Raw genomic sequence first — 22,154 nt, 5'->3', positions numbered from 1 at the left:
AGTTCCTATTTAAGCCCGTTAGCACAGCAGAGTCAAAGTAGCAGATGTAGCAGAGCAGAGTGTGTTTGCCTGCAAGAATTCATGCCAAAGCCTGATGGTGACCAAGATAAAGTTGGAAGATTGTTGCCTAATGCAAGTTTATTCAAGTAAAGCTGTTTCCAAGTTCATCGCAAAGTCTGGACTCAAATTTATTTCATCATCCTCTTCACCAACCTCCCCTTTTGCTGCAGCGGGCTGTCCACGCCTGGAGTACCTGTGTATCCAGGTAGAAGCACCGTGACAAGTGCAACGCCACTAAAAGACATTAGGCCACCCTACACCACTCTGGCATTTCTACCCAGGGTACCACCATATCACTAAAACAGGGCCCTGTGCCCTCATTGCTGCAATGCAACTGGCGTCACAACAAACTATTACAACACCTTTAAGGGACCTCTTGCGGACCGTGTGTCCTTGCTGCAACTGCATGCTCCTCAATGCTTACCTGCTGGGCGCTGTGTACATTGTAGCGGCAGTGCTGTGTAATTACAGTTGTTCGTACCATTCAAGTGAATGAGAAGGAGGAGTTGCAATTACACTGCTCGCTGCTGCAATGTCGACGAAGAGCGGGTAAACAGCAAAGAGAAGGCAGCGCTCATAGGTGGCTGTGTTCGCTTCAAAAGCTGATCAGTGGGGGTGCTGAGAGTTGCTCCCCCTCCAATCTGATATTGATGACGGATCCGGAGGAGGAGGGGTCATCAATATTAAACCAGACATCCCTTTAAGACCTTATGCATATGACAGTTGCCCGGCCGTGCCCGTATTGCAGCCCCGCAATCCAACAATGGGTCTGCAATCCGGAGCTGCGGTGCGGAACGGAGGCACGGAACCCCACATAAGCACTACAGAGTGCTTCCGTGTGGTTTCTCTCTGTGCCTCCGCACTGCAAAAAAATAGAACTTGTTCTATTTTTGGGCGGTGCGGACAGATCACAGACCCATTCAAGTTAATTGGGTCTGGATCCGTCTGTGAAAACTGCAAATAGCCGTCTCCAATGGACGGAAAGCGGCTGGGCAACGGCCGTGTGCATGAGCCCTAAAACAGAAAATCACAAGTGATCATTTTAGCAATCTCATAACCAGACACCGTACTGGAGGACCACTATCTCGGCAGGTGAGCTTACAATCTAAAAGCATATAGAGATACAATATAGTGAGTGAACGTGCAAGGTGACAAACTGTGTGATGTAAATCACATTCTGGGGTTGATGTGATGGAGGACAGTTCTGTATGGGGAATGGGTTTAGAAAGAGCATTAGAGGGTTCTTGGTGGTGAGGAAGACATTTCCAGAGAATGGATGCAGCATGAGAGAAGCGATCAAAGAGGAAGACAGAAGAGGATCATGTGCTGGAAGGAGCCTCCACAGGAGAGAAAACCTAAAGATTTGGGAAGAGATGTAAGATTGTGCAGCATAAGACACAGATGAAGAAGAGAGGAAAGGTGGAAAGTGTGAGGAACTCAAGATTGTAACAGAGCAGTGGGAGGACAATGTGGAGCACATGCACCAGTAGTGTTAATAGAGGCACACCTGAGCGAGGAGAAGCCGCAGGAGAAATCTTTGTGGCAAGCAGTTACTGACCCCAAGTCTGACAGGTTAGTGCTGTAAATGATGCACACAGGTCCTCGCTGAATTTGAGGTGTGGGACAAAGGCCAGATATACTATAAATGTGGGAAGATGAAGGGGGCCATTTATTAAAGCTCGCCTGGCGTAAAAATAGTCGCAGAGGGCATTTTAACACCAAGTACGAATTATGGGCATGATGGGGGCGTGTGAAATCACAGCTAATTTACTAGTCGAAAAACTACACAAGCCAGGGACTGCTGGGACAGGGCATGGACTGCCATATATGCGCCTAATGTATGACAAGGTGTATGTCTCATCATAAATTAGTCATATACCACAGTAGGACAGGAGGGACAACTAAAACCAAAGTAAAAAGCCATCCTAGTAAATGTCCCCCAAAATGTTTAGGGTAAAGGTATAAGAAGAGAATATACGTATTACGATGGCGCTTCAATAACAATTCCTTAGAGGAGCATTCAGGATCCCCATCATTGTCCCATGAGCAGACTATACGCTACAGCCGGGAGCAGCAACCTCCAGCCATGGCGAAACTACAACTCCCAGTATGCACACTTGCTTGGCTGTTCTCAGTGCTCCCATAGAAGTGAATGGAGCATGCTGGGAGTTACAATTTCACCACAGCTGGAGGCTATGTAATGGAGACCCTGCTGGGAGCCCTGGCACCTCCAGTAGGGTATACGTAAATGCCAGCATGGTGTGTGCCTGGAGCACACATGGCTAGCAGGCAGAATCCCTAGCATTATATATGGAGGACAATGGAGGGTAAGCAGTCCCCTCACACACACACACACACACGACTGGCAGGTGGCACCGAGGGCCTCAGCGTTCCCTCAGGCTCCGGGCAGCGCTTACCTCTCCTTCATCCAGGGGCATGTCCATACCCTGCGGCCTAGCCAGGTTCTCGTCCGGCAGCGGCTTCTCCAGTTCCACTCGTAGGCTGCGCTGCAGGTGAGCTAAGCGGTACTTGAGCTTCTCATTCTCGGCCCTCAGCTGCTCCAGCTCCGGGCTCGGGTTCTCCTGCACGGTTCCCTGCGTGCCGAGGTCCAGGAGGCGGCCGATCTCATCGTTCAGCTGGCGGATCTCCAGCTCCTGTACAGTCAGGCGGTCTGCGATCTGGGTGGTCATGATACCTTGTGGACGGAGAGCGACGGGGACAGCTGCAGGTCTGACACACGCCGGTTGGATCGGAGCAATGCTCTGCAGAGATTGGAATGATGCTCTGACTAATCCATATTTGCGGATGCAAATAGGAGGGGACATGGTGTTATGAACCCACTATTTACATGCGCAAGTATTACAGTTATTTCTATTACTCACCTGGATTCAGATGGGGATGGTACTGGCAGAAGACACCACTGGAGAAACTTTAATGAAGGAGACAGCAACGGATGATCACGTGAATGTATCTATAAAAGAAGAGAAAAGACCGTTACTGCGCACTTAAGTAAGTGGCAGTGAAGAAACATAACCTGGAAGATTTACTACGACAATTAATATTATTTTTTTTTTACATTTAACATCTTTATTACTATACAAAACAGTACACAAAATACAATTAGAAATTAGTATGCATTTTTCAACCCCCTTTTTTTTTTTCCCCCATCTCTTTTCCCCCCCCTAGCATATGATGCGTGCACCCCAGCCCCCCTTGAAAGAAATAAGGAGAAGGGAGGAGAGAAGAGGGAACAAAAAAAAAAAAAAAGGGAAAGAAAAATAATTAAGATAAATTAAATTGTGCAGTCCTATCAGAGTTACCAGCCGTCCTATATCTTAACCTATTTCTCAGTTCCACCCCTCTGCTTATAGAGAATCCGTTCGTAATTTTTCACCTTATTAACCAGATTTATCCATTTATTTACTTCTGGGGCCTGACGTGCAAACCAGCTCCGACTGATCAGGACCCTGGCCAATAGTAATATTCTGCCCAGTAGAATCTTTTGGGGTTTATGACTAGTTAGTATCGAGAGGTCATTCAGTAAAAGCAATTGTGGCTCAAGAGGAATCCATGTTTTAAGTTTATAAATAAGGAACTTATTAGGGTACTTTCACACTTGCGGCAGGACGGATCCGACATGCTGTTCACCATGTCGGATCCGTCCTGCGGCTATTTCACCGTGCCTCCGGACCGCCGCTCTGTCCCCATTGACTATAATGGGGACGGGGGCGGAGCTCCGGCGCAGCACGGCGGTGCACGGCGAAAGGCCGCCGGACTAAAATTACTGCATGTCAGGTTTTTTAGTCCGGCGGCTTTCGCCGTGCACCGCCGTGCTGCGCCGGAGCTCCGCCCACGTCCCCATTATAGTCAATGGGGACGGAGCGGCGGTCCGGAGGCACGGCGAAATAGCCGCAGGACGGATCCGACATGGTGAACAGCCTGTCGGATCCGTCCTGCCGCTAGTGTGAAACTAGCCTTAATACCACTCCAATATGCCCCGAGTTCTGGGCATGCCCAGATCATATGTATGTAATCCGGACCGGCAGTATCACATCGAGGACAGTTGGAGGAATCTCTTATTCAACACTTGTTAAGCCGAGTAGGGGTAACATATAATCCATGATAAATATTGAACTGTATTAGGACGTGATTAAAGTTGTGGGAAAGTACATCTGGGTTAGTAAAAATACTCCCCCACCCTACACTTTGTATATTTGGGCAATCCCTCTCCCAGGCTTTTTGCCCTGGTGATTGTTTCTCAAAAAACCGTGAGTTAATTAATAATTTATACATATTTGAAATCTTCATTCTTACTGGTGCCTTCCCAAACCTCTCATTTAACGGGGAGGAATTATCTATTTCTAACAGTGATTTATCATCCAAACTAAAAAGTGCCAAACGAAGCTGAAAATACCTAAACCATGACAGATTCTCTACACTATGTGATAGTTCCACAAACGACTTAATTTCTCCGTTTTTACTACGACAATTAATTAAAAAGGCAGAAACTTACGGTGGGGAACAGTGGCTCTGCAGCTGTCTTCAGCAGGGACAATCCAGACTCTGAGCCTGCTCTGCAATCAACTAATCCGGTCTGCGCACCAGCCTTATGCGGGAGCACAGAGCCTGACACAGAGGATGACATCATCGCTGTGCTTGCACCGCTCTCTCCCCTGCCAGCAAAAAGAGCTAGGATGGAAAAAAGGAGCCACTCACCTCCTCTAGATTCAGCAAAACGCAGGATACAAAGTTATTCTAGCACGAGGAACAGTTTCAGGAATTCATCTTCTCTTCACCAACAGACCCCAGCTTCAACTGCCAGGAATGCACGTGCTTCCAACCGTGACAGGACCACAAATAATCCACAGGGAGATTACATACACTACACCCACGGATCATAGTGACTGCAGTTTTATTAATGACACTTCTTTTAATATAGATACCTTATCTGCTGATAAGGTACATTTATTTAAAGAATTCATTTCATTCATGTCCAACAAAGATATCAAAAATCCTATTCCTGTCTGGTCTTCCCCAGGCAGACAATCGCAGGGATCTCAAGTCTCCCGGACGTTCAGGGAGTCTCCCGCCATTAGATAGCGACTCCCTGACGCCCGCATGTGAAACAATATATCCCGGAAAGGTTTACTCGCAGTAAACCTTTCCGGCAACCTGTAGCAGTGTCCCCTTCTCGGCGCGTGCGCACAGTGCAAGAAGAAGCCGATTGCCAGCAGTCTGCAACGGCGCATCAGGCTGAGCCTGTGTGCACGCGCGGGATCTAAAAGCGGGAGGAGGGGAAGGGAGGGAGAGGGAGAGGCGGCACTGAGGAGTAGAAGGGCTGGGCACGAACGGCGATGCGTGCGGCCGGGCACCATGCATCCACAGACCTCCCCTGCTTGGGCACCTTAATTCAATGATTGACATTTTAGTAAAACCTGTTTTTCCTCAGAATAAAGCCACAAATAGCTTTTATAAGGCCACCTTAGAAATCAAAATGCTACCCTGGACATGAGCATATGTTTAGCTCACAGGGCTTATAGGTGGTGACAGAATCCCTTTAATCATATACATAAATATGATAATTTGGGGCAGGGTAATGTGTGCAGATAGGGAAGCGTTGCAAGTCCCTGCCTGCCCTACCTTCTACCTCATATATCATATCAGAGACAACTTAAAGAGGACCTTTCACCGATTATGACAATGTGAACTAAGTATACAGACATGGAGAGCGGCGCCCGGGGATCTCAGTGCACTTACTATTATCCCTGGGCGCCGCTCCGTTCTCCTGCTATGCCCTCTGGTATCTTCGGTCACAAAGTTATGGTAGGCGGAGTCTACCCTTGTTCTGCTGTAGCGCTGGCCAATCGCATTGCAGAGCTCACAGCCTGGGAGAAAATAACCTCCCAGGCTGTGAGCTCTGCGCTGCGATTGGCCATTGCTACAGCAGAACAAGGGCAGACTCCGCCTACCATAACTTAGTGACTGAAATCTCTGCCTACTATAACTTACTGAGCGAAGATACCGGAGGGCATAACGGGAGAACGGAGCGGCGCCCGGGGATAATAGTAAGTGCAGTGAGATCCCCGGGCGCCGCTCTCCATGTCTGTATAGTTAGTTCAAATTGTCATAATCGGTGAAAGGTCCTCTTTAAGATTGCCAAAAGAGAGAGTGTGACGATCACTCAGCACCATGGCAGAATGTGCAAGTAAAAAAAAGAAGTACAAAACGCACTTCACCCCTGACTACACTAAAGTGTACCCTTGTCTAATAGGGGTAAAAAATAATGAAAGTGTAGCTCGCTGCACTGTTTGCAGCAGTGATTTTTCAATTTCCCATGGTGGGTTAAATGACTGTAAGAGACATGTTGAGGTGAGTTTAATATGTGTGACACTTTACAGTTAACCCCTTAATTACCAAGGACTCTTTTTCCTTTTTTGCACCCATGTTATAATCCATTTTAGGCCTGAAAATTAGTTCAAACCCCAAAACATTGTATATTTTCTGAAAGCCAAGACCCTTTAGGATAAAATAGTGGCAGTTGCAAATTTGTATGTTGCACGATATTAGCGCAACGTATTATCAAACCCAAAACGTTTGTGAAAAATGCACTTAAGTTAAATGTAGTGCCCAACTCACCATAAAATACCAATTGTTTTTACAAGATATAAAAGATGAGGTTATAATGAGTAAATAGATACCCAACATGCACAGGTTAAAAATTGTGTGCGTCCGTGAAACTGCGACAAAATTCAATACCCCCAAAAAGTCCATTACATAACACAATATAAAAAGGGTACACCTTATGCTTTTATTTCTTTTAGGGACTTCAGCCTATTAGGAAGGCTAAGCACAGGGAAGGCTGCTCAAGTATTTCACAGTTCTTTTCAGCAGAAAACCAAAGTCTGACAGAGAAGGTCACTAGAGCTGAGGTATACTTTACATCTTTCGTTGTTGAGCATAACCTGCCATTCCAGGTGTGTAAGCACACAGGCAAGCTATTCAGGAAAATGTTTCCTGATTCAGAAATGGCAAAAAAACTATGCCTGTTCATCAACAAAGACAGCAGCTATCGTGAACATGGCACTGGAACCTGAATGTTCAGAGGAACTGTACAAGTTCATTAGGATAGAAAAAAGACCATATAGTATTTTGGTTGACGAAAGCAATGATATCATGTGTGAGAAGGAATGTGCCATTTTAGTCAGGTACTACAATGAAACACAGGATAAGGTAACAGTTGGATTTGTAGACATGCCAGTGTGCAATGATGCCACAGCTGCAAATATATTCATTGCATCATCCATGCATGACAAAGGCCTTGAATGGTCTAATTGTGTAGCATTTAGCAGTGATAACTGCAATGTTATGATTGGCAAAAATAACTCTGTATTGTCAAGAGTGAAAGCACAGGCCCCTCATATTTACAGTGTTGGCTGTCCAAGTCACCTGGTCAACATTTGTGCCAAAACTGCGGCTAAGGAGCTTTCAATGTCACCTGAAGAACTGCTCATTGACATCTATTACTACTTTGAGAAAAGTTCTAAGAGAAGAGAAGACCTAAAACAGTTTCAAGAGTTCTGCAATGTTGCCCTGCAGAGAGTACAAAAGCATTGTCCTACACGCTGGCTTTCTTTAGGAAAAGGTTTGGACCATCTGCTCCACCAATGGCCAGCTTTTCTATCATATTTTGAATCAAAAAGTGAGAATCTGAAGTCATCTAAGGCCTCATGCACACGACCGTATTTTTTTGCGGTCCGCAAAACGGGGTTCCGTTTTCCCGTGATCCGTGACCGTTTTTTCGTCCGTGGGTCTTCCTTGATTTTTGGAGGATCCACGGACATGAAAAAAAAGTCGTTTTGGTGTCCGCCTGGCCGTGCGGAGCCAAACGGATCCGTCCTGAATTACAATGCAAGTCAATGGGGACGGATCCGTTTGACGTTGACACAATATGGTGCCATTTCAAACGGATCCGTCCCCATTGACTTTCAATGTAAAGTCTGGAGTCCCTTTTATACCATCGGATCGGAGTTTTCTCCAATCCGATGGTATATTTTAACTTGAAGCGTCCCCATCACCATGGGAACGCCTCTATGTTAGAATATACTGTCGGATATGAGTTAGATCGTGAAACCTCATTTCCGACAGTATATTCTAACACAGAGGCGTTCCCATGGTGATGGGGACGCTTCTAGTTAGAATATACTACAAACTGTGTACATGACTGCCCCCTGCTGTCTAGCAGCATCCGATCTCTTACAGGGGGCCGTGATCAGCACAATTAACCCCTCAGGTGCCGCACCTGAAGGGGTTAATTGTACTATCATATCCCCCTGTAAGAGATCAGGGCTGCCAGGCAGCAGGGGGCAGACCCCCCCCCCCTCCCCAGTTTGAATATCATTGGTGGCCAGTGCGGCCCCCCCTTCCTCCCTCTATTGTAATAATTCGTTGGTGGCACAGTGTGCCCCCCCCGCCCCCCCCCCCTTCCTCTATTGTAATAATTCGTTGGTGGCACAGTGTGCCCCCCCCGCCCCCCCTTCCTCCCTTTATTGTAATAATTCGTTGGTGGCACAGTGTGCGCCCCCCCCCCTTCCTCCCTCTATTGTAATAAATCGTTGGTGGCACAGTGTGCGCCCCCCATCGGCCCCCCCTCCCTCTATAGCATTAACAACATTGGTGGCCAGTGTGCGGCCTCCCATCTACCCCCCCCCCCCCCGATCATTGGTGGCAGCGGGTTACTAGCAATAGTACAATAGTAAAAGATTCATACTTACCTGGGAGCTGCGATGTCTGTGACCGGCCGGGAGCTCCTCCTACTGGTAAGTGACAGTTCATTTAGCAATGCGCCGCACAGACCTGTCATTTACCAGTAGGTGAAGCTCCCGGCCGGACACGAACATCGCAGCAGCCGGTAAGTATGAATCTTCTACTATTGTACTATTGCTAAGTAACCATGGCAACCAGGACTGTAGTAGCGTCCTGGTTGCCATGGTTACCGATCGGAGCCCCAGCGATTAAACTGGGACTCCGATCGGAACTCCGCTGCCACCAATGATGGGGGGGGGGGAGATGGGAGGCCGCACACTGGCCACCAATGTTGTTAATGCTATAGAGGGAGGGGGGCCGATGGGGGGCGCACACTGTGCCACCAATGAATTATTACAATAGAGGGAGGGAGGGGGGGAGCGCACACTGTGCCACCAACGAATTATTACAATAGAGGGAGGGAGGGGGGGGGGCGCACACTGTGCCACCAACAAATTATTACAATAGAGGGAGGGGGGGGGCCGCACTGGCCACCAACCTATTATTACAATAGAGGGGGGGGCCGCACTGGCCACCAATGATATTCAAACTGGGGAGGGGGGGGAGGGTCTGCTGCCTGGCAGCCCTGATCTCTTACAGGGGGCCGTGATCAGCACAATTAACCCCTTCAGGTGCCGCACCTGAAGGGGTTAATTGTGCTGATCACGGCCCCCTGTAAGAGATCGGGTGCTGCCAGGCAGCAGGGGGCAGTCTTGTACACAGTTTGTAGTGTATTCTAACTAGAAGCGTCCCCATCACCATGGGAACGCTTCTGTGTTAGAATATACTGTCGGTTCTGAGTTTTCACGAAGTGAAAACTCAGCTTTGAAAAAGCTTTTATGCAGACGGATCTTCGGATCCGTCTGTATAAAAACTAACCTACGGCCACGGATCACGGACACGGATGCCAATCTTGTGTGCATCCGTGTTCTTTCACGGACCCATTGACTTGAATGGGTCCGTGAACCGTTGGCCGTGAAAGAAATAGGACAGGTCATATTTTTTTCACGGCCAGGAAACACGGATCACGGATGCGGCTGCAAAACGGTGCATTTTCCGATTTTTCCACGGACCCATTGAAAGTCAATGGGTCCGCGAAAAAAAATGGAAAACGGCACAACGGCCACGGATGCACACAACGGTCGTGTGCATGAGGCCTAATATTCTGAAAAGGCTGAAAGATCCCCAAATGAAACTATATGCATGCTTTTTACATAATGTCACACAGTGCTTTGACAAATTCAATTTGATATTTCAAAATAAGGCACCTATCCTCTTCAAGTTGAATCAGAGCGTACAAGAGCTCCTGCATGACATGGCAAGCAGATTTATTAGGTCGAAGGTATTGAGAGAAAACAAAATTCGGGAAATAGATGTAAGCAACACTGAAATGTACCTTCCAGGTGAAGAGCTATTTGTTGGGTACCTGGCCAGGATGCAGTTGCTAAGTGAGGAAGGACAGGAGATGCCCCCTTACAAGACAAAGCAGTTCTTTAAAGATGTCAGAGCATTCTATGTCAGGAGCATTAAAAAAATCTTGGAGAAGTTCCCAATGGGAGACCAAGTCTTGAAGAATCTGTCACTGGTTAATATGGAAAACCAAGATGAGGTGAAACCAGAGCAAATTTTGATTTTGGCAGAGAGATTTCCAAATGTGATCAAGGCAGATGCCAGAGAACATCTCCACTTGGAAGTCCTGGATTATGTCTCAACAAATCTTGAGGGACTGGTGCCAAACTACAAAAGTTTACCAGTAGATGAATTCTGGGGGAAGCTGTCCAAAGTAAAATCTGTGAGCACAGGGCAGTTGAGGTTTAAAGAGCTCTGCCAGCTGATGAAGTTGCTTTTGGTGCTGCCAAATTCTAATTGTGATGTGGAAAGGGCATTCAGCATTGTGCGTCACATTAAGACGGAATTCAGAAGTCAGCTGTCTCACAAAACTCTTGTGAATCTGATGTCTTGCAAAATTAACAAATTTATTGACACAGACTGCTACGAGGTTGAGACTTCCAGCAAAATGCTGAAATCTGCCAAACAAGCTACTACACAGTACAATGAAAGTTTGCAAAAAAATTAGAAAAGCTATTTCTTCCTGTGTCGTAACTGGATTTTGTAGATTGTTATAACACATGGCCAGACCTGGTGCGGTGTAATCTACACCTTGAGATGTTACTGTTCTTGTGTCTTTTTGGTCATACACTATATAATGTTATATATATGTTTGGAAAATGTAATAAAAAGTTCGTGAAAAAACAAAAAAGAAAACCTCCCTGAAATGAGAAGTGCACCTCCCTGAAACTAGTTTTTGCAGGTTGGGATGTCTGCCAGTCAATATTGGCACAAAACCTTCAGGCTTCTGCTAGAAAGCTGAACATGAAGAGGAACTTCATCTTTCAGCATGACAACGACCCAAAGCATACATCCGAATCCACAAAGGAATGGCTTCACCAGAAGAAGATTAAAGTTTTGGAATGGCCTAGCCAGAGCCCAGACCTGAATCCGATTGAAAATCTGTGGGGTGATCTGAAGAGGGCTGTGCACAGGAGATGCCCTCGCAATCTGACAGATTTGGAGTGTTTTTGCAAATATAAGTGGACAAATCTTGCCAAGTCAAAATGTGCCATGCTGACAGACTCATACCCAAAAAGACTGAGTGCTGAAATAAAATCAAAAGGTGCTTAAACAAAGTATTAGTTTAAGGGTGTGCACACTTATGCAACCATATTATTTTATTTTTATATTTTTTCTTCCCTCTACCTAAAAGATTTCAGTTTGTTTTTCAATTGAGTTGTACAGTTTATAGGTCACATTAAAGGTGGAAAAAGTTCTGAAATGATTTATCTTTGTCTCATTTTTTTTACATCCCAGAAACCTGACATTTTAACAGGGGTGTGTAGACTTTTTATATCCACTGTAGATGACAATGATGACGAAAAACGTTCCTCCTCAGGGATACCAGACGTATCTGAACCAGAAAATGTGCCAAACTGCTGGTGAAACCCATATGCCCCAAAAAACGGCCACTTACCAGTGGACTCCTGTCTACGATTGTTTATGGCAAACTCTGCCAAAGACAAAAACGAGGACCACTCCTCCTTGTTCTCAGAGACAAAACATCTTAAAGGATAACTGTCACATTTAGACCCCAATTTCAATTTTCATATATGTAGTTACTAATAACATGATATTCTAGAATCAGTTACTATTAGACTGACTTACCCCATATTAAATAAGATTCAGTCCTTAGCAACCAGTCTGCATAAAACTGCAATTTCACTATTCAGTTAAGATGGCCGCCACTGCCCTCACCCTGAGGCTAATCCCGTCTGCCCTCACTAGCCAGTAACAATAGCCCCCCAAAAGTGTCAGTAACCAGAGCCCTCCCCCCTAAAGGGTTAATCTCCTGCAGCACAAAGGGGTCCTCTTACCACATGTTGCTTTCATTTATACACTGAGCAGATGGCAGATCTCCCTTCCCTGGTCTGCGCTGCACCAACTCTGCATTCTCCAAGTCTGCTGAGTGAGGGAGTGTCTGCCAAGCGCAGGTACAGGGAGAAGTGCACACAGCTCAGGCACTGTTATCAGCTGCTGGGGAGGACCTGGCTTTAAGCATTTACTTACAGTCCCTGGCTGTCAGTAATGTGAGCCTGCACGCAGCCTGCACTCAGCCTGATCCGTCTATCAACAGATAGACGGACCATGCCTAGCAACCCTATTTTAAGCACAGGTAAAAGTAGGCAATACAGGGAACAAAAATGTGGAAATAAGGGGTAATTGAATACACAGTGAAAAGTTGAAATAGGGCCACCAAGGTAAAATCACCACAATCCAATACAAAAAAATAAAAAATATATGACAGTTATCCTTTAAGTAAGTCTCCAGACTCTGATTAGTGTGCTCCATCCATCCGTTCGACTGAGGATGAAAAGCTGAAGAAAAGGACAGTTGTACCCCCATTCGAGTACAGAATGCCTTCCAGAATCTGGACACAAACTGAGCCAGGTTTTTGTGATCTGTGAACACCGTGATCGGATGATTCGCCCCTTCCAACCAATGACGCCATTCCTCAAAAGCCAACTTAATGGCCAGTAACTCTCTACCTACATCATAATTTCTCTCTGCGAAAAACCGCATTAAAAACCGCATAAGAGCCTTCAGATTTTCGGGTCAATCCGAGTCCAATACAGCACAGACTTTCTCTGGATCCATTCAAAAACCCGAAGATGACAGCAGTTAGCCTAAAGACTGCATCCCGTGTACAGCAAAAACACACTTATCTAATTTTGCGTACAATTTATTATCTCTTAGGATCTGTAACACTTGTCTAACATGATCCTGATGTATCTCCACATCTGGAGAATAAATTAGAATGTCATCCAAATACACGACTACAAACCTCCCCACAAGGTGATGAAAAATGTCATTCACAAAATGCTGGAAAACCGCAGGAGCATTGGTCAACCCAAAAGGCATGACCAGGCTCTCAAAGTACCCCTCAGGAGTATTAAAAGCCATCTTCTATTCATCCCCTTCCTTGAGCCTAACCAGATTATATGCCCCCCTTAAGTCCAACTTGGAGAACATCTTGGCACCAACAATCTGGTTAAACAAATCGGGAATCAAAGGAAGAGGGTAAGGATCATGGACAGTAATCCGATTGAGTTCACGGAAATCCAGACATGGCCGAAGACCTCCATCCTTTTTTTAACAAAAAAGAACCCTGCTGCCACTGGAGACTTGGAAGCAGGGCCGGCTCCAGGTTCATGTGGGCCCTTGGGCGATAAATCCCAGTGGGCCCCCATGAGGCATTTTTTTACATTGACATGTCCCCCTGTGGCTCCTACACGGTATAATGACCCCCAGTGGCCCCTATACAGTATAATGACTACTAGTGGCCCTTCACACAGTATAATGAACCCCCAATTCCCCCCCCCACTGTATAATGACCACCTGTGGCCCTGCATTCAGAATAATAACCCCCAGTCGCCCCCATTTAGAATAATGACCCCCAGTAGCCCCCACACTGGGGGAATACTGTATGGAGGGGGCTCTGGGGGTATTTATACTGAATGGAGGGTCATTGGTGATCATTACTAAATGGGGGACACTGGGGGTCATTATACTATGTAAAGGGCCCTCACAGTATAATGACCCCACAGTGGCCCTCCATTCAGAATAATGACCCCCAGTCGCCCCCACACTGGGGGTTATACTGTATAGAGGGGGCACGAGGGGTTATTATATTTAATGGGGGCTCTGGTGGTCATTATGCTAAATGGAGGGTCAATGGGGATCATTATACTAAATGGGGGGCACTGGGAGTCATTATACTGTGTAAGGGACCCTCACAGTGTGATGAATGACCCCCCAGTGGCCCCCTCACATACCTATCATTGCAGGGGAGCTGGTGGTCCTGTCATTCACTAACCGCAGCTCCCAGCTCCCCACATGAACCTGGAGCCGGCCCTGAATGACCCCCAGTAGCCCCCACACGGGGGGAATACTGTATGGAGGGGGCTCTGGGGGTCATTATACTGAATGGAGGGTCATTGGTGATCATTATACTAAATGGGGGACACTGGGGGTCATTATACTATGTAAAGGGCCCTCACAGTATAATGACCCCACAGTGACCCTCCATTCAGAATAATGACCCCCAGTCGCCCCCACACTGGGGGTTATACTGTATGGAGGGGGCACGAGGGGTTATTATATTTAATGGGGGATCTGGTGGTCATTATGCTAAATGGAGGGCCACTGTGGGGTCATTATACTAAATGGGGGGCACTGGGAGTCATTATACTGTGTAAGGGACCCTCACAGTGTGATGAATGACCCCCCAGTGGCCCCCTCACATACCTATCATTGCAGGGGAGCTGGTGGTCCTGTCATTCACTAACCGCAGCTCCCTGCGCTCCTTCTCTCCTCCGGCCCGCTGCAGCAGTGAGCCAGGCCTGGAGGAGAGAAGGAGATGTGCAGTGATGGAGCTAGAACTGACTGGGCCCCACAGCAAAATTTAGTACGCCCCCCTCCCCCCCAATGTGTGTTCACATTACGTTTTTCCTATCGGTTTGATGTATACACATGTGCAGCACTCCACGTTTTTGTATCCTGCAGAGTCAAGTAAAAAATGCATACGTTAACGTATATGTTTTTTTACCATGGAACTGTATGGTGAACGGACGCCACTGTACGGCATCAGTCTGAGGCATCTGTCAATGCATACATTTTCAGTATGCATTAAATGGATGGCAAAAATGTGATGTGAACCCAGCCATAGTGTCAGAATAAGCCCCAGTACACAGCGGAGCAGCATGGAGGAGAGGAGGCTGCCATGTACTGACAGAGCGCTACCTGGTCCTGGTGGTCAGGGATGAGGACTGTGCTTCCCAAGGATCATTTTCTACTGGAAAATACAGGGCACAGTATAATACACTAGAATCTATATAATATAAAGATATTAGCCCCACCCCCCGAATAATCATACGATTAGGGGGTCATTTATTATATAGAAATACGTCTATATTAGGCGTATTTCTGACACAGATGTGGCGCAAAGGTCCTTAACACCGCAATCTGTATCTTTTCCCGCTCATGCCAGGTCTAAAAAAAGTGGTGTGGGCAGAAAGGGATACAGTTATGGCCATCCAGTTATTGGATACCACCGCCATATAGTGATAACACCGCCATATAGTGATAACACCGCCATATAGTGATAACACCGCCATACAAGGATAAAACCACCATACAGTGACCGGATAAAAGGGTATAAGAGGGCATAGTACAGGGAATGACTATGGGCACTGCACAGAGTGTGGTAAGAGGGCACAATGCAGGGTATAAAGGGGCACAGTACGGGGTGGGGGGCACAGTCACATGACCCTGTGATGTTAGAAGGTCCTTATGGTGAATGCGGTTCAGATGCCACCATAATGAGAGGCAGAGGAGTGAGACAGGGGCCCGGGGCCCTGGATGGACAGGAGGGGTGGACACAGCAAGTAGGTTGAAGGGGCTCTGAGGGGGATTCATACAAGTAGTGGCAGGAGGTCTGTGCAGGGCAGCAATAGGAGATAGGAGGGTGGGACAGGAGCCCTGGATACATGAGGGAGGAAAGGAGACAGCAGGGGCTCCATAAGGGTGATATAGGACAGGATATGGGGGGAGGGGGGGCAGGTGTCATGGAGGCAATCAGCTTAATAAAACAGTAACACAACTAAATAGAATGAAGCAGCAGTGTCCCCCCCTTTCCTTCTGTCCCACAGAGAAGAGACAGTCACAGTGCAGACTCACAGACTGTCTCCACACTTCTCTGCTCCAGCTCCAGCCGTGCGGTCTCTCTCCAGTCTCCTCAGGCAGCGTGTGTCCTGTGTAGAAGGGGCGTGTCCTGTGTAGAGGGGGCGTGTCCTGAGTCTCTGCAGCTCAGAGGGCCCACCAGAGGGGTACTGCGTATGTGAAATGACAGCAGTGAGAGCTCCCATCTGTATTGATGGAAGTGCTCATAGCAGCTCAGTGGGCCCCCCCAGGAGCATTGGGCCCCGGCACTTGCCCGGGGATGCCGGGTTATGACGCCGGCCCTGCTTGGAAGGTCTTATGCGTCCATTAGCCAATATACTCTATCATGGCCAGTCTTTCAGGTCCACAAAGGTTATACAATCTAGATTTTGGCAACTTAGCTCCGGGAATAAGGTTGATAGGACAATCATATTCCCGATGCGGAGGTAAATCCTAGCATCCACTCTCAGAAAATACATTGGAAAAATCAGATATAAAAGAGGGTAATGTCTTAGTAGTTAAAACAGAAAGAGATGTATTCAGACAATTGTCAATGCAATAATCACCTCAATCCAGAATCTGTCTAGCTTGCCAATCGATGGTTGGATTGTGCTTGCTTAACCATGGTAAACCTAGAACCACCAGAGCAGGGAGACCGTCCAACACAAAACACAAGATAAATTCTTGATCAAAGTCACCCACTCTTAATCTGATATCATGCACCACTTGAGATAAACACTTCTGAGTTACAGGTGCAGAATCAATAGCAAAAATTGAAATGTTTTTTTTTCTAATGCACTCGGTGACAACCCATGCATACGGACAAAGTGAGCATCAATCAGGTTCACCCCGGCTCCACTGTCGATAAACACCTCAATCCCCACAGTTTTTTACTCTAGTGCCACCTCAGCATTTAGGAGAAATCGGGTACTACCAGTCAAAGACAAAGGCACATTTTCTGACTCTCCTCTCACCCCTCCAAGAGTCAGATGAGAATTAAATGTCCCTGTTTTTTCTTTTTGCCGTTGAATGTATGTACTTACTCTGATAAAATGTGTCTTCTGTTCGCAGAAAAAACACACTCCCTTCCTATTACCAGTATGCTCAAAAGCGGATCCAGGGAGTAGCTCCCCCTAATTGCATGGGTTCGTCCCCAGACATAAACTCAGGAGTAACTTCACACAAAGTGTCAGAGGAGGATGATACATCATGTGATAGTACATCCTGAGAGTGGGGGCCCCTAGATCTCTCTCAGGCGTCTATCAATGCGTATAGCCAGAGACATAGCAGCCTCCAGAGACACTGGGGTTTCATGAAAGGCCAAAGCATCCTATAGCCTCTCTGATAAACCTTGACAAAACTGGCTATGGAGAGCAGGATCGTTCCACTCCGTATCCGTAGCCCACCTCCTAGAGCAATAAATCTCAGTGGAACGATCACCCTGACGAAGGTTGGTTTTGGCTAGAGAGGTCCAATCCGGATCATCGTAGATAAGACCCAAAGCTTCTAAAAATTCATCTACCGACTGGAGAGACTGCGATCCGGTTGGCAGAGAAAATGTCCATGACTGCGCATCCCCCTTAAGCAAGGAAATAACCACACCGACTCAATGTTTCTCATCCCCAGATGAGTGTGGACGTAGCCTAAAATACAGTTTGCACGCCTCCCTAAACAAAATGAAATTATCACGTCCCCCAGAAAATCTGTCTGGGAGGGCAACTTTAGGCTCCAGATAGGCCTGGTCTCCACCACTACCACCAGGACCAACAGCCTGTGAACTCTGCATCTGCATGACGGTTTATAATGTCACGCTTCGGTGTGGGAGGGAAACACCACACCGAGCATAGGAGGGAAGGGGGGGGAGAGGGAATCGGGCCTGAGAACTAGGGAAGGAGAATGGACACCTCCTAGTGAAAACCCTAACCAAAATCCGGACTGACTACCAGTATGAACAGACCCCAAAGGTAGGTGAGTTCATATGCAGGAATACCTAGAATCCTATCTAGCCCTATAGGACTCTGGTACTATCGGCAGGGACGAGACTACCTGTTCCTCCAAAAGGAAGGACGAACAGGAGTCTACTTCATGCCTAATACAAACAATAGGTAAATGCAACACACAGAACCCAAACAAAATACAAAAGGGAATGGAAAGACTTAACTTTAAAGAGGACCTTTCACCAGAATAAAGCATCTAAACTAACTATACAGACATGTAGAGCGGCGCCCAGGGATCCCCCTGCACTTACTGTTATCCCTGGGCGCCGCTCCGTTCTCCCGTTATAGCCTCCGGTATCTTCATAGTTAGGCTCCACCCAGGGGAACCTGCCGGCGTCTCTTTCTCCTATGCTGTAGCGCTGGCCAATCGCAGCGCTCAGCTCATAGCCAGGCTGCGATTGGCCAGCGCTACAGCATAGGAGAAGGAGACCGCGGCCGGTTCCCCTGGGTGGAGCCTAACTATGAAGATACCGGAGGCTATACCGGGCGAACGGAGCGGCGCCCGGGGATAACAGTAAGTGCAGGGAGATACCTGGGCGCTGCTCTACACGTCTGTATAGTTAGTTTAGATGCTTTATTCTGGTGAAAGGTCCTCTTTAAAGAGTCTATTGAAGCACCAGGAACTCAGCTGAGATCCAAACACAAACCATCCACAGGCACAGAAGCTGTAAACCGCACAGCATATTGGGAGAGGCAACTATAAATAAGGAAGGTTAAATGACAACATAAGCAACACCTGGAGGAAAGGGGTGTGGCCAGTACCAGAAACAACACAGACACCTATTGATCCACAAGGAAAACCTGTCAGACGTGTTGCCAGTCTCACAGATCTCCTGCCACTCACTGTCGCCGGGACGTTCCATATGTCTCCGTACATCCGTGACAGGAGCACACTGAATGTTCCATAAATCACTGCAGTCTATGGGAGAAGCAATAACATGTTAAAGTTCCCTAGTGGGACTTAAAATAAGTGTGAAAAAAAGTTTTTAAAAATATATAAAAATTTAAATCACCCCTTTTCCCCATTAAAAAAAACAAACAGTAACATAAAGCTCATTGGTATTGCCTCATCCCAAAATGCCGGAGCTATTAAAATATTTATCCTGTACAGAGAACAGCATAACGCAGCAAAAATCAAAATGTATGATTATCTTTATTTTGGTTGCTTCACCAGCCAAACAAAATAGCCAGATAAACTCCAAAATGGGATCAATTAAAACTACAGATAAACCGACAATAAATGAGCCCTTACCCAGCTCCATAGATGTAACTATAAAAAAAGTTATGGGGGGTCAGAATATGGCGATGCAAAATAAATTAAAAAATTTCAAACTTGATTTTTTTAAGTGTTAAAACACAAGAAAAACTATAAAAATATGGTATCGCTGTAATCCTGCGGACCCAGAGAATAAAGGTAACAGGTCAGTTTTACCACATAGGGAAGAATGAAAAATTAAGCCCATAGAACTATTGCGGAATTGCGTTTTGTTTCCAATTCTACCCAAAGTGGAATTTTTTCCAGCTTCCCACTATATCGAATGCAAAATTATAAGTTGGTGCAAGTAGAAAGTACAACTTGTCCTGCAAAAAACAAGCCCTCATATGGCTATGTGAGTAGAAAAATTAAGAAAAATTGTGGTTCCAGGAAGGCAGGTAGTAAAAAAATGTAAAATTATTTTGTCAGGAAGTGATTAATGACACGTTACTTCTTTATTTTACACTTATTAGTCCCACAAGGGGACTTTAACATAAGTTCCTTTAATCATGCATATAGTACACTGTACAACTTATGTAGTACAGTGTACTGTGCTGTCAGTAAAAGTAAAATATATATATATTTGTACTGTGTTAGACAGTAAATAGAAGATAAGTGAATGAGATTCCTCAGTGGTTGATACCTTTTAATGGCTAACTGAAAAGATGATGACAAAATAGCAAGCTTTCTATAATGTCACATATTTATGTGACTGGCCAGCTCTGTTCTCTTTACACTAGGTGTAACCATATATCATTGGTCAGCCGTAGCTAGATTTACTATATAGGTCAGCATACGGTCAACATAAGAACCCAAAAGAAAAAGGTCAAGTGACATAAAGCTATTATCTTCTTCCACTATACACTGCTGCCATTGCTAGAGTCCGCATTGTGACCAGATGGCATTTAGCGTTAATAAAAACTACAGATGTTTGCTAGACCTGACATCTGTCACGTAAGAGGAGAAATAACATATAGACTATCCCTACTGATGGATTACTAATGGCAGAATAATTCTTGTAGGATTGTAATAATCTCTATTGTTAATCCTGTTTCATTAAGTAGAAGCATTTTAGGGATTTATAGCACCAGGAAAAGAAGTTTCATGAGATGTGCAATTACTAAAATGTACTTAATGCCCTATGGTCAATGCATTAAAATTCAGTGACAACCTGTAAAATGTATATAATGCCTTGTGGTCAATACATTAAAAGCCAGTGACAACCTGTAAAATGCATATAGTGCCTTGTGGTCAATACATTAAAATCCAGTGACAATCTGTAGAATTGGTCCTTATGTTTAGCCCTATTTAGAGCCATAGTATAAGTTTTTCACATGAGAAATAATACTGAAGAAATTAATGTATTTTTCACTATGTGAAAAAATGGTGAATTCAAGATTTCATTAATGTTTATTTGCATTTCCAAATGTATTTTTTATTATATTGAAAATCACTATACACAGCAATACAGTTATAAGTAACAGTTCTTTCTCCCTGTTGCCTCATGGTCACCTACTTACTAATTTCGTTTGGGCAGCTGCTCTGCAACTGCTTTGCATCTAAATCTAGGTTTGGTTATCGTTTAGCTTTACCTAGTTGATTAGGGTGGAGTTGCTGATTGTATAGCCTTTATGTATTCATGTCTAAGGCCTCATGCACACAAACGTTTTTTTTCACGGTCCGCAAAAACAGGGTCCGTAGGTCCGTGATCCGTGACCGTTTTTTCGTCCGTGGGTCTTCCTTGATTTTTGGCGGATCCACGGACATGAAAAAAAAAGTCATTTTGGTGTCCGCCTGGCCGTGCGGAGCCAAACGGATCCGTCCTGAATTACAATGCAAGTCAATGGGGACGGATCCGTTTGACGTTGACACAATATGGTGCCATTTCAAACGGATCCATCCCCATTGACTTTCAATGTAAAGTCCGGAGTCCCTTTTATACCATCAGATCGGAGTTTTCTCCAATCCGATGGTATATTTTAACTTGAAGCGTCCCCATCACCATGGGAACGCCTCTATGTTAGAATATACTGTCGGATATGAGTTAGATCGTGAAACCTCATTTCCGACAGTATATTCTAACACAGAGACGTTCCCATGGTGATGGGGACGCTTCTAGTTATAATATACTACAAACTGTGTACATGACTGCCCCCTGCTGCCTAGCAGCATCCGATCTCTTACAGGGGGCCGTGATCAGCACAATTAACCCCTCAGGTGCCGCACCTGAAGGGGTTAATTGTACTATCATATCCCCCTGTAAGAGATCAGGGCTGCCAGGCAGCAGGGGGCAGACCCCCCCCCTCCCCAGTTTGAATATCATTGGTGGCCAGTGCGCCCCCCCCCTTCCTCCCTCCATTGTAATAAATCGTTGGTGGCACAGTGTGCGCCCCCCCCCCCCTTCCTCCCTCTATTGTAATAATTCGTTGGTGGCACAGTGTGCCCCCCCCCCCCCTTCCTCCCTCTATTGTAATAAATCGTTGGTGGCAATTATTGGCCCCCCTCCCTCTATAGCATTAACAACATTGGTGGCCAGTGTGCGGCCTCCCATCTTGCGCCCCCCCCCCCCGATCATTGGTGGCAGCGGGTTACTAGCAATAGTACAAGATTCATACTTACCTGGGAGCTGTGATGTTCGTGTCCGGCCGGGAGCTCCTCCTACTGGTAAGTGACGGTTCATTTAGCAATGCGCCGCACAGACCTGTCACTGTCACTTACCAGTAGGTGGAGCTCCCGGCCGGACACGAACATCGCAGCAGCAGGTAAGT

General features: G+C 46.2%; 1 protein-coding gene across 2 annotated transcripts in view; it reads right to left on the bottom strand.

The window, feature by feature from the left end:
• Window positions 1-4,659, bottom strand: part of LOC120985747 (threonine--tRNA ligase 2, cytoplasmic-like) — an 85,318-nt gene extending 80,659 nt beyond the window's left edge. Inside the window, exons 1-3 of one of the 2 annotated variants that reach the window (XM_040413860.1) lie at window positions 4,574-4,659; window positions 2,943-2,989; window positions 2,478-2,822 (exon numbers count right to left, since the gene is read on the bottom strand). In XM_040413860.1, the coding sequence (XP_040269794.1) occupies window positions 2,478-2,750 (273 nt within the window). In that variant the 5' untranslated portion in view covers window positions 2,751-2,822; window positions 2,943-2,989; window positions 4,574-4,659. Of the gene's footprint in view, window positions 1-2,477; window positions 2,823-2,942; window positions 3,032-4,573 lie in introns of both variants that reach the window. The other variant, XM_040413861.1, reaches the window with a different exon arrangement.
• Window positions 4,660-22,154: the final 17,495 nt, after the last annotated feature.

This window comes from Bufo bufo, chromosome 1 (assembly GCF_905171765.1).
Source record: "Bufo bufo chromosome 1, aBufBuf1.1, whole genome shotgun sequence".
In the NCBI taxonomy this organism is placed as follows: Eukaryota; Metazoa; Chordata; class Amphibia; order Anura; family Bufonidae; genus Bufo; species Bufo bufo.
This window is presented reverse-complemented; position numbering and strand designations above follow the sequence as displayed.